This window comes from Perca fluviatilis, chromosome 5, assembly GCF_010015445.1.
Source record: "Perca fluviatilis chromosome 5, GENO_Pfluv_1.0, whole genome shotgun sequence".
Lineage (NCBI taxonomy): Eukaryota > Metazoa > Chordata > Actinopteri > Perciformes > Percidae > Perca > Perca fluviatilis.
In genome coordinates, this window is record NC_053116.1 from 17,863,482 (window position 1) to 17,875,644 (window position 12,163).

Sequence of the window (12,163 nt, forward strand, 5' to 3'; positions counted from 1 at the left end):
ACACACACACACACACACACACACACACACACACACTTGTACACAGCCCAAGCCATAATTGTCCCCTGTGGGGATTTTGGCCTCTCCCTCCTAGTTTCTCATTGCTGTTGGCCAACTCTTCTAAATCTTTAACACTTTTTTTCCACTTTTGAAAAGGAGGATGGAAAGGGGGTGGGGGTGGGGGGGGGGGGTTGTTGTCACAAGAGAAGGAATGAGTGATAAAGGAGAATAAGAGGGCTAAAGGGAGGAGGTGTATACGGGTGTAACGGTGGAAAAGGGGAATGAAGGGAAGGAGGGAAAAGGAGAGAATAAATGTGTAAGAGGAAGGGAGACTTTGCCCTCCAGCGGGAACACTCCCACGATTGTGTGTACATGTGTGTGTGCGCATGTGTGTGTGTGTGTGTGTGTGTGTGTGTGTGTGTCTGTGTGTTTGTGTGCGAGTTGCACCTCGGCCAAACCGACACACCCACAGGCTGTAGACCTCTATATCCTGTTCGGGTTGTCCGTTTGTCCAAACATCATGCACAGCCCCCCCCTCCCCCTCACCCCTCCTTCTCCTCTTCCTCATGGCTCCCCTTTTATAACTGGTCTGACGGGGGTAGAGGCCGCAGAGGGAGTGGGTACGGTAAATAGAACAAAGCCACCTTTCTAAAATAAACAGACTGGGAAAGAGGAACATCAGGTTGACTGAAAGTGAGAGAGAAAGATAGCAGATCCAGCCATGGGCTTACTGTAAAGCACTTTTTTTAAGGTTAAACTGTATACGAAAGTTACTCTTTCTGCTTCTTCCTGTCAGTCAGTCTGCCAATGTATATGTTTGCCTCTCTTTCTCTCTCACGCACACACACTTTACTAGTCTCAATATCCCGGCTGCTTGCGCTCGACTAACTCTTGGGTACAGTGTGACACATAAGCCACAGTGCGCAGTGCTGCCAGGCTCAAGGCTACAGGACCCATTACTGGCTATCAGATCACCGGAGGAGAGAGGCTTCCTAGCTCACATCACATCTCCATCCCATAACTCCAAAAGAGGAGCCTTGTCACGGATCTCTCATCGAATAGGAAGAGGCCCCCCTCATACGTAAGGCTCATCCTTTTTTTTTATTTATTTTTTTTTTATATAGATTTTCAGTTAAAGAAAATACCTTGATTTTTAAAAGAAGGAGATTGGTTTAAAAGTTGTTTCCTGCTGCAAGAGGACACTGTTAACCACAGTTTACAGACAACAAGTTACTCTGGTCACAATTTGACATCAGGTTTTCAACCTTTCTGAAACTGTAAGAGGGATGGATGTCACGTGAGGCAAAGATAGCGCATGAGATGAAATGCAATTAAGGATACGATGATATGCATATTTAAAAGATTGAGTGTGACATGAACTTTCTGAGGATATTATTAACTTGGCTGTCCATCGCAAATAAACTTCCATAAATCTGCTTAAAAAGGATAGACGCTCCTTATTACTACAGAACTTGCCTGAGCATCATCACAGTTTTAGGTTTTCTTCAGTATCAAAGTTATTCACTTATAGTAGTCTGTATATCCATGGGTACCTTAGAAACAGGAACTGCTAGTAGCTAATTTGCATAATTTGTAATGGTGTCAATTTACCAAAATGTAGACAAATATAGGCAAACAAAGGGGGCTAAAGCCCACCTCACTAACTGACTCATGGCAACTATTTACTTCCTGTTTACTAGTGATGTGTGGACCGGCTCTTTTCACAGAATCGTTTCCTTCAAGTTGATACAAGTAAATGTATTGAACCTTTCGAGTTTTGATACTTTTTGCAAAATATGGCATCGGTTTCTCCGTGACACAGTCCATTATAGTACATGCCCGTGACACAGTCCGTTACACTATATGCACATCAGGTTCTACAACACAGCTGCTGCCTGTCATATGTTCACATTAATATTAATATTTTAATGCACGACTTAAGGCGGATTTATGGTTGTACGGAGGATCTATGCAGCACATCAGGCTAGGGCGTAGGGTCTGTATCTACACATACCTACGTACATGCCTACATATGTACCTACAGCGTAGATTCAACGCAGAACCATAAATTGGGCATCAGGCCTAAAGCTCATGAACACACCGCAGTTGGAAGAACGACCATCCGAGGAGCATGAACGGTTCGACAGGCTAACACTAAAAAGAGTCGTTCAGAAAGATGATGAAGTTTGTTCATTTTCGCCCATCAATGTAACGGTTTACAGCTCTTAAAGCATTATCGGAACCGCATAAACAAAACTTGTAAGTAACACAAAAAAGAGATTGACAGTGACAAAATCTATTAACATTAACTTTTTTTTTTTTCAATATTTTCTTTTACATTAGAGTAGAGGGGGGTTTTGGGTGGCGCATTTGTTATAATTTTGTCTGGGGGAAGGGGAGGGCATAGTCTCAGACTTTGGCTTACAAAGCCACTCAGATATCACCTTCTTTTAAAGATGGAACTGAGCATTAGAACTGAGCTGAGTTAAAGAGGATGTTGTTGGATGTGTGTTTTATCATGTCGGAATCTATAGGTGTCTGTTTCTCTGTGTGTGTGTGTGTGTGTGTGTGTGTGTGTGTGTGTGTGTGTGTGTGTGTGTGTGTGTGTGTGTGTGTGTGTGTGTGTGCTACAAAGTTAACCACAACCATTAATATATATCTGTGAATAGACATATGTTTCAGTTTGAAGTGTGTGTGTTGATGGGTGGGGTTTTAGCTGTGGGGGTAAAACTAAACCATAGAAACCTACCCTCCCCTGCACATTACCAACAGGACATCCTGTCAGGATGCATTCTGGGTAGTTTAATTCTTAGACCTGAGTGATCAATGCCAAGACATGTGTGCGTGTTTAGACAGAGTTTAACCATGCAAATGTAATATTTTATAGGATATTTGCAGGTGTCATAAATGCATGTGTTTATATACTTGCGTTTAGGTTAGTGAGTGAATGCGGACAATAAGTGTGTGGGCCGTGACTGACAAAAGCTCACACATGGGCCCAACCCAGGTTCACTCAGGGTGGGATGGCTAATCTTTAACCCCCTACACACACACACACACACACACACACACACACACACACACACACACACACACACACACACACACACACACACACACACAACCTCCTCCTCCTCCTCTTCTCCACCTAGCAATCCTTCTCCAGCCTGTTTCAGGGGCAGGAGGTGGAGAGGTGGGGGTGCTGACGTTTTGGAAAAAAGCCACGGTCAGGAGTGAGTAGGGGGCAGCTTCCTGTCCAAAATGGCTCTTTTAAAGCCAGTGAATTATAAATAGAGCAGGTGTCAGTATTGAAAACTGAGCGAGAGAGAGAGTCCTGCAAGAGAAAAAGACAGACAGCAAGAGTGTGAAAAATTGTGTGAATGTGTGTGTGGTGTGGTGTGATGGCGTGGTGGAGTAGGACAAGGGGATTTTAGCTGGTGGACTGCCCATAATGTCCAGCAGGATGTGAGGTCATATGACAAAGATGGCTGGTGGGCGGTGAGACATGATTGGTTACCACAGTGATAATGAAACTTTTTTTATTTTTTTATTTAGTTGGGACCGAACAGGAGGCCGATAGGGGAGAGCCAGACAGAAATAGGAAAAAGGGGGAAAGAACAGTATTTTGGTCATCCGTCACAACTCCTACAAGAAAAAAAAAATGATTGAACCCCGCTGTCTAACATACAACAGACAGATGAGGGGGAAATGATTGTGTATGTGTGGTAGCAGTGCACAAAAAGGGGAAGGAGAGGATGGAGGGAGTAGGGGAAACTGAGGGAGGTGCAGTGAGCAGGCCACAAAAGTCTATAGGGTGGGAGTAAAGGGCTAAAATAATTTGTGCAGTCAGAGGACAAAGAGGAAGAGCAAATAGGGGGTGGGGAAGAGACAGAGAGAGGCCTGGAGTACAAAGACAGTGAGAGATAGAACTGATAATAGACTGACTGTGGAAAAAGTGAGAAAGATGAACCACGAGCCACAAAAAAAGAGAGAAAGACATGAATAGAGAGGAGAAAATATAGGGGAAGAGGCCTCAACACGATGTAGTTATCTAACCCATAGCATGTCAAGCACCAAGCCATGAAGAAAGGGGTTAAAAATTAAGTCCACACAGTCTAAAATATTAAATCTATTTTGGTTTTTAATGAAGGAGGAGTGAATTAGGGAGGAAAAATGAGAGTAGATTATTAAACCGAGAGCGAGGAGAAAAGGAGAGAAAAAGTGGAGAGGTGTGCGAGGGGTGAGGGGGTTGAAATCTGTTCACGGTGTTTTAAATATTAAACCTATTTCAAGTTTAATGAAGTGCAAATACTATGGGGAGAGTCTTAACTGGAATACAGAGAGGAAGGGGGCGAAAGGGGGATCCGATTCATTATTTCAAGTGTTCACCTTTAGACTGCAGAGACTTGGGGAGACGGGCGCAGGGAGGGAGAGAGAAAAAAGAGAGAAAGTTTATGCAGAAGTGCAAACTAGAGGGCAGTTCTAAGGAGCGCCTTTCTGCGGGGCCCCAGGTGAGTCCAGGAGGCTCCGGAGGATGAAGGTCTGAACTCAAACAAGCCAAAACATGCAGCGCTAACCGAGCTCGCAGGAATAAACAGGAAAAAGGTTATACGGAAAAACGATTTCACTTTTTTTTGTCTCTGTGGCCATGTGTATGTGTGTCAGTGTGTGTTAGTGTTTGTGTGGTAGTGGTTGAGGAGGGGAACTCTGAGGCCACAGAGAGGAGAGGAAGAGTGTAAGATAAAGATGTTGGATTTCAAAAAAGATTCTCGATGTAATCAATGTGCAACAGCTAGAGGGAAATGGAAAGAACAGCCCACGTGTGATTGAACTGTTCATGTCTACATAACCAGATGCTCTAAGCTGTGTGTGTGTGTGTGTGTGTGTGTGTGTGTGTGTGTGTGTGTGTGTGTGTGTGTGTGTGTGTGTGTGTCTGTGTGTGTGTGTGTGTGTGTGTGTGTGCGTGTACGTGTGTGTGTGCGCGTGCACGTGCGTGTGCGCATGTGTGCGTACATCACACCGGCCATGTACCGGATTGCCAAAATCCCCCAAGCTGCCACTAAAAGGTCACCGTGTGTGAGTGAGTCTTTTTTTTTTTAATACCAGCGAACAAAAAATAGCAAAACTATTTCCAGTGCTGTTATTATGTGGGATAAACGTCAAGTTGGTGTTTGCCCCAAGTATAAAGGAAGTAGGAAAGAAATCAATTGTTAACTGATGTTTTCACCAGCTTAGGCTCTTCTCAATCTGAGACTGAAGGTGCCATAGAGCGATCGTGTTCTGCCTCCAAAATAGGTGACACTTACATTAATAAAATAACAGCACTGAATGTTAAGGAAATATCAAATGGCAGAAAGTAAGGCCTTTGTTGACATAATGACACATTTAAAGTCTGTAAATTACAAATCTGTAATTTTGAAATAATCATGACCATGTGATTAGAAAAGACCTCTCCATGGTGCGGAGTCTGAAAGGAACTGAATAAGTGTAAATACTAAATACAGTATAGAGGAGCATATTTTACCAAGGATGCAACCAGACATACAATATGTCAATCTATATATACAAAATATTTAAATATGTCTGGAGTGTGGTAAGCATGTAGTTTATGCTATTTAGTCAGAATATAAAAATAGAAAGCATGGAATAAGGGGTCCACCCCCCCAACACTTATTATTATTAATTTATTCAATTTAAATGATAAATCAATTATCAAAATAGTTGTCGACTAATTTTCTGTCAATTGATTAATCGTGTCATGGTTTCAGCACTACATGGATTACAAGAAGAGAGGCTGAAAAAAAGAAGAAAATCTAAAAAGAATATACTGAATTATTTTAAAACAAGCGTCATCCTTTGATTTGCAGATGCTTTTTAATCCAGGTCTGGAAGAAGCAGCGGGGGCTAAACTAAAAATAATTTCAGGTAATTATTTAAAGGTTTACGACATAAGCAGGCAGGAGAAGTAGAGACTATTTAAAATGCCTCTTTGTCACCTCTAATATATTATTGTGCAGAAAAATCTACGCACATAATCAGATCACTGATCATGCTGATTTTTCTCCTTCCTAGATTTCAAATATTTGTGGCAGCAGACAAGGTGATCGTAAGAAAGAGTGAGATCAACGTTCAGCGACAGAGAGAAAAAAGGACGTTGAGTGCTTAGTGGCCTCAATAATGAAATCAAGTGAACACAGCAGATGTTTGCACGGGAAGGGGATCTAAAGAAAACAAATCCTGATTCCTGCAGCTGTTTATGTCAACACAGGCACTCTGCATTTTCATACAAACGCTTTGGAAAGGCTGCGCACTAATACACTGAGCCTTTACACAGCCATATATTATCCTTATATTACAGAATAATCCAGTAAAATCCTTAGTCAAGCAGCCCTCGTGTTGTAGGTAATGTAAGCGTTTCTAATGGTAAAGCATGGACACAGCTCACAGATGAAAGAGAGTGTGTGTGTGTCTAGGCACTCCTCATTAATAAAGAATGAAGCAATTAAGCTAATCTCAGACTGAAAGTGCCCTTTCTCCTTTATACCTACCATATCCCTTCATGGAAACTAACAACTGGACTTCATGGAAGACCCATGAGGCTACATCCGCACTACGTTTTCAGTTTTAAACAGCGTTTTGAAAGAAAATCGATCTCCGTTCACGCAAGCGTTTAGGCTCTGTAGCAGAACAAATCCCACCCACATTAACACGCATGTCGCATGACCATTTGCATACACTGTAAACAGGAAGCAGATTGTCAAAAGTCACTCTACTCTTTAACTCTGCTGTCAGAAATCATTGATGTATAAGTTGAAAATACAGAAAATACTGTCTGTGTGCGTCGTCGTTTCCAAAGGTCTCCATTTCTGCCAGTCCAGACTACAACCCCACCCCAGAGTTTCCAAACTTAAATGGGGTCAGCAGTGTTTCCAAATGTCTCCGTTTTAGGGGCTCGGAAATGGTGGAGTAGTGTGGATGCAAAGCATAATAAACGTAGCAAAAGATATGCGTCTTTAAACAAAAACGTATTAGTGTGGATGTAGCCATCGTTAGTGTTATAAATAACACCTGTGACTTTTCCTGCTGTGACAAGTCAAAATGGTGTATTCATTTTATTAATTCTTTTCTTGGCAATTTTGACAATGGTTGAAAGTCATTTACAGTATCAAGCAAACATTGCTTAACATAGCCCACATTTTTTCTGCTTTTCTGTTTTATATCCTTGAAAGTTGAATAATTTGTACTTAAATAATGTAATGAATGAATAAATGTATGGTATACATCGTCAAAACGATGCAGCCTGCTGCCTGCAAACTAGGCCTGCTATTTGGAAGGATAATCCAACAATCACAGTGATACTGTGTTGTCATGTTTTATATTTGGTTTTATTCATTATACAATTCATATTATTATAAGTGTTTCTAGTGTTTTCTAATAAGATGAAAGTCGTCTTCTGTGCGTCAAACAAACTGTGTCATAGCTATTTGCTGTGTACCTTGCCCACATGGCAATGCTGTCAATGTTGTAAAACTTTAAATAGAATTTTACATCCCTTTCTAATTCCTTGGCCCTCCCATATGCCCGTAAATCTGATTCGGATCTTCTACTGCAGGTGACAGAATCTGGATTTAAGGAGACTTAAGACTTAAGCAGACAAACTCTCATAAGCCCACAGGGATCCTGTGTATTTTTGACCCTGACTTTGGTCAAAATAAAAAAAATAAAAACACACACTTATCCTCACTTTAAAAGAACTTCAAGGCATCGCAGCAGAGCACTCCCACCACCTAAACATCACACCACCACCCCTGATCCAACAATGGCCTCACTAAACCTGTTCAGCAATCCCCCAGATCTTCGCTAAACACACAGAAACCACCTCCTGCAAACTGACTCAACACACAATAGTGAATCAGATCCTGACTGTCATACACTACCACTCTTAAACGTCATGTAAGCCCACTGGTAACATGATATTTTACAACTAAATGGCAAGATCTTCCCTCTGAAGGTGTGTGTGTGTGTGTGTGTGTGTGTGCGTGCGTGCGTGTGTGTGCGTGCGTGTGTGTGTGCGTGGGGCCCAAAGCGTTGATAGTCGTATAGTTAATAACCTCATGATACAAAGACTCCTGTTTCCTTCTTTCCCCCGCTGTTCTCCATTGTGAGCCCAGTCCCGAAACCCAGAAAGCGGGATGAATGGTTGTGTTTTGGCTAACACCAGGTGAGTCTACACCAGCAGCAACACTAGACTTCCTCTAACCTTTAGGTGAGAAAACCCCTCTCTCGGTAATGGCTGCTTCACCACAGCCAGACTAAAACTCTACCTTCTACCACAATACAGAACCAAGAAACTGGCCAACAAGCTTAATAGTGCCGTTTACTTTGTGGGTGTATGTGGCTATGTATGCATGTGTGACTCTGAAGCTCAAGACAAGATGTACTTGTGCACCGTAATAATGTCTGACTGCAGGTCACAAGATCTGGGACTTAGGACACTTAGAGCTAAGCAGACAAGCCCTCATAAGTCTGTACGGATGCTCTGTTTCTCCGCCTTTCTTTTTTTTTGTCTCTGTCTTTCTTCTCTCTCTCCTTACCCCTCTTATCCATCACTCTCTCTCCCTTTCCCCTCCTCTTGCCCTTTCCAGAAGGTCCTTCCCTAAACCCAAGAGAGAGGGGGAGGAGCCTGGGATGGTGAGGACGCGCTGGTAATCCGTGCAGTGACCCAGGTCAATTCAATTATCCTGTTTTCTTTCGCTGCGCGACGCGTGTGCCCATTTCACAGCCAACTCCCTTAATGCGCCCAGGATTAGCTTCTCTTACTTTTAATGATCTACCTATCGACGCTTTGGGCCCCACAGTGTGTATACACACACACACACACACACACACACACACACACACACACACACACACACACACACACACACACACCTAAGTGTTTTAGTTGTTAGTGTAAAAAATTCACTAAACAATTCTGCAAGGCTGAGGATCAAGAGACACTTTCTTAAAATAAAATAAATATGTGTGCTTGAGTGCGTTTGTGTATGCATTTGCTTGTTTATGTGGGAGTGTGTGTTACATAAACTGCTGTAAGAAGAGGATTGTATTAACCATCTGCATTTCACACCTCCAAGATTTTAGATAATCATTTTAGGCCTAACACATTAATATAGAACCTCGCTAATCTCAACCCGGAGGAGGAAAGAGGTCATGTTACAGTATATGAGTAAATTGTGTGGATGGCTGGCATGCATTGAAATATCCACAACGGATTCAAAGCATTAACTGCATATGTACTGTAAAGTGTCATGCACACTATGTTGAACTTGAGTCAACAAAGCAGCTGGATCTCTTGCACGCAACTACTGCCCTACTGTTTAGAAAGTGCACGTGTTTTAAAAGAGAAGCACAGATAAATTAGATTCTACTATAGTTGAGTGTTGAGACAACACTTTCACCTAATTATCTAACCTAATCTTATTATCTCACCAGTCATTCACTAATTACATGAGTGGATAACTAAGTAGGTGCCGACGTGGAAACTGCAGCAACTCTGGGAAACTCGAAAGTCATCAAATCAGAACCGCAAGGTGCGTTTTCCAAGACAGGAGTGCAGCTCTGCTTTCTTTTGGCCTGCGTCCATCCTTCCAATTGTAAGAGCCAGGCAAATTTAATTCCACCTGCTTTTGTGACACTAAGCTAATAATCTAACCAACAAATCCACTATAAAAACAGTATTTGGACCTGAAAATGTATGGCTTGCTTTCACCATTTCTGAGTCTGTTTTGTCTGTATCACATAAAATATGCAGTAGCACTTTTCTAAGACAGGAGACCGTAAACACTGTAAGAAGCAAATTTGTCAGCCTTACCTGGGATTTCCTGTCCACTGTAGTTCCATCCAGCCACAGCCAGCATGGAAGGCAGAGGAGATCCAGGCCTACTGTCCCTTTCTCTCTCCCTGTCTCGCTCTCTGTCCCAGTTCCTCTCAGCCTGCTGGGTAATATGCCTAACAGTGTCTTTGTTCTTCCTGTTCTTCCTCCGCCCTGACCCTGATAGGGGTTGCCAGGGTCCCTCTCCACCTCCTCCAGCAGCCCCTCCAGCCCCTTGCTCCCCCTGGCTCTGGGCTGCCCCTCTGGGAGTGTCCCGGGGATGTGAGGAGGAGGCGGGGGACACCTGTTCCTCTTTGACGGTGACAGGCCTATAGTCATGTGGCCAGGCGGGCTGGGAGTCGTGGCAGGCTTCTTCCTGGCTCTCATGGCTCTTGGGGGGTTCTTGGTCCTCCTTGCCATACATGCTGCCTCCCTCGTGGCAGCTGGCGATGGCCGAGTCCCCAGAAGAGTTGGCCGGGCTGGTGCGGCGTGCCAGCCAAGGGGAGGTGCTGCGACCAGACATGATGGAGGCCAGGGCTTCAGAAGCCATGCCCACGATGCTTCCTCCTCCTCCTCCTCCTCCTCCTCCCAAACCTGTTCCTGCACCACCCCCTGCACCTGCTATACCCAGTCCTCCACCTCCTCCACCTCCGCCTATGCCAGCGGCAGCAACAGCTCCCATCTCAAAGTCGGCCAGTTCGTCAGCCATCTCAGAGCGGATGCTGATGTCCAGCGCAGCCTTGATGAAGCTGTGGCATGCCTGGACAATGTCAGTCATCTGCAGGTAGCTGGCGGCTGACATGACCTCGATCACGTTCTTACTGGTAAGAGCGAGGTGCGCCGAGTACATGAAGTCCAGTATGGCTTTGAAGCCTGTCGCGGTGACAATGTCCAGGTGAGTGACAGTAGTCTGGTGGTGAGGCTCTGCCCCTTTTTTAACCTGAAGAGTGAGAAAGATTATTCATAACAGTTCTCGTTTATATATATCTCATGCCGTAAACCTTTTTTAAACACAACTTCTGACATTGCTTTATCACCTGAAAACTAACAGACAGAACAAAACTACTATGATCTGAGAGAAAAACAAGCACTTAACACACTCCCTTGACCCGTCCTCCCAAGCGTAGCAGTCCCTTACCTGGCAGTAAAGAGTCTTGAAGTAGCGTGAGGAGCCCAGGAGCACGTTCTTATGGGCCTTGAAGATCTTTCCATCCACGATGACACAGGCGTCGCACAGGATGCCGTGCTGCCTCTGCTCATTGAGCTCTCTGAGGAGCTGACGGTAGTGAGAGGAGATCTCCATGTCCTCCTTCCTGTTGTTCATCTGTGTAGCTGAACAAAAGCCTCTCCTCCAAACGTCTGCTGGGGAAACAAAAGAAGACAAGGCAATAAATTAACTTCAGATGTAATATCAAAATATTGCAAGTATACAGAATAGGTTACCGTTAAATGTACAGTTTGACTGTACAGTAGCTGAAAGATACAGTACAGGAGCAAAGGAATCTAAGCCATTTTGTAAATTTTTTAGTCAAGAAAACAGGTATTCAGGTATTTCTCCTCTAAGTCCGTATAAATGGTTTACGCATGTAGCTAAATTAAAACCCCAAAACGTCAGATTCATTTTCACGTAAGGGGAAAGAAAATAAGCAAATATAGCTGAACCACTCCTTTAAAGATGAGCCAAGGTAAGGATATCTCAGTAATGACTGTGACATGAAAACACTGACATCAATAGAAACCACATCTCAACTGCTGTTGTTTGATGTCTAAAAACAGCCCAGTACCAAATAGTCAAAAATCTTTGTGTTTAAACCGTGTCTGACAGATTCATTTGTGTGTGTGTGTGTGTGTGTGTGTGTGTGTGTGTGTGTGTGTGTGTGTGTGTGTGTGAGAGAGTGTGTGTTAGCTTATTAAAAATGTGAGCATAAGCGTATCACTTTCACAAAACAGTTAAGAGGGAGAAAAACACCTCATTTAGTACAGACCACTTTACCATTAAATGTATCAATAAACAACACAGCCTCAGTTCCTTGTTATTATTATTTTTTTTTTATCTCTCCTTCGACTGTGAATATTCAATCAACTGTCTAGTTAAGACGAAAAGTCACTCTTGAACCTTCACCCCAGTGTTTCTGATCTTGCACAGTTCAGTCTGGGTTGTGAACACAAAGTTTCTCTTAAAACTACAGAGAAAAAATCCTTAATGACAATGTGTGGAGCTGCTCAACTGTCAGTGAATGAAGATCCAACTTTTCAGTATTCATTGACAGGATTCATGGAGGTGTGATGGGG

The 12,163-nt window shown here is 43.3% G+C and overlaps 1 protein-coding gene across 9 annotated transcripts in view; it reads right to left on the bottom strand.

Annotated features, from left to right (window-relative positions):
* The window catches only part of zbtb46 (zinc finger and BTB domain containing 46), a 60,003-nt gene that overhangs the window by 28,402 nt on the left and 19,438 nt on the right, over positions 1–12,163 (bottom strand). For 5 of the 9 annotated variants that reach the window (XR_005639183.1, XM_039800023.1, XM_039800019.1 and 2 more), the window contains exons 2-3: positions 11,010–11,230; positions 9,872–10,811 (exon numbers count right to left, since the gene is read on the bottom strand). Coding sequence is in view for 8 of the 9 variants with exons in the window: in XM_039800023.1 (XP_039655957.1) it covers positions 9,872–10,811; positions 11,010–11,230 (1,161 nt within the window). In the remaining variant the exon portion in view is untranslated. Of the gene's footprint in view, positions 1–9,871; positions 10,812–11,009; positions 11,234–12,163 lie in introns of all 9 variants that reach the window. The other 4 variants (XM_039800020.1, XM_039800018.1, XM_039800017.1 and 1 more) reach the window with 1 other exon arrangement.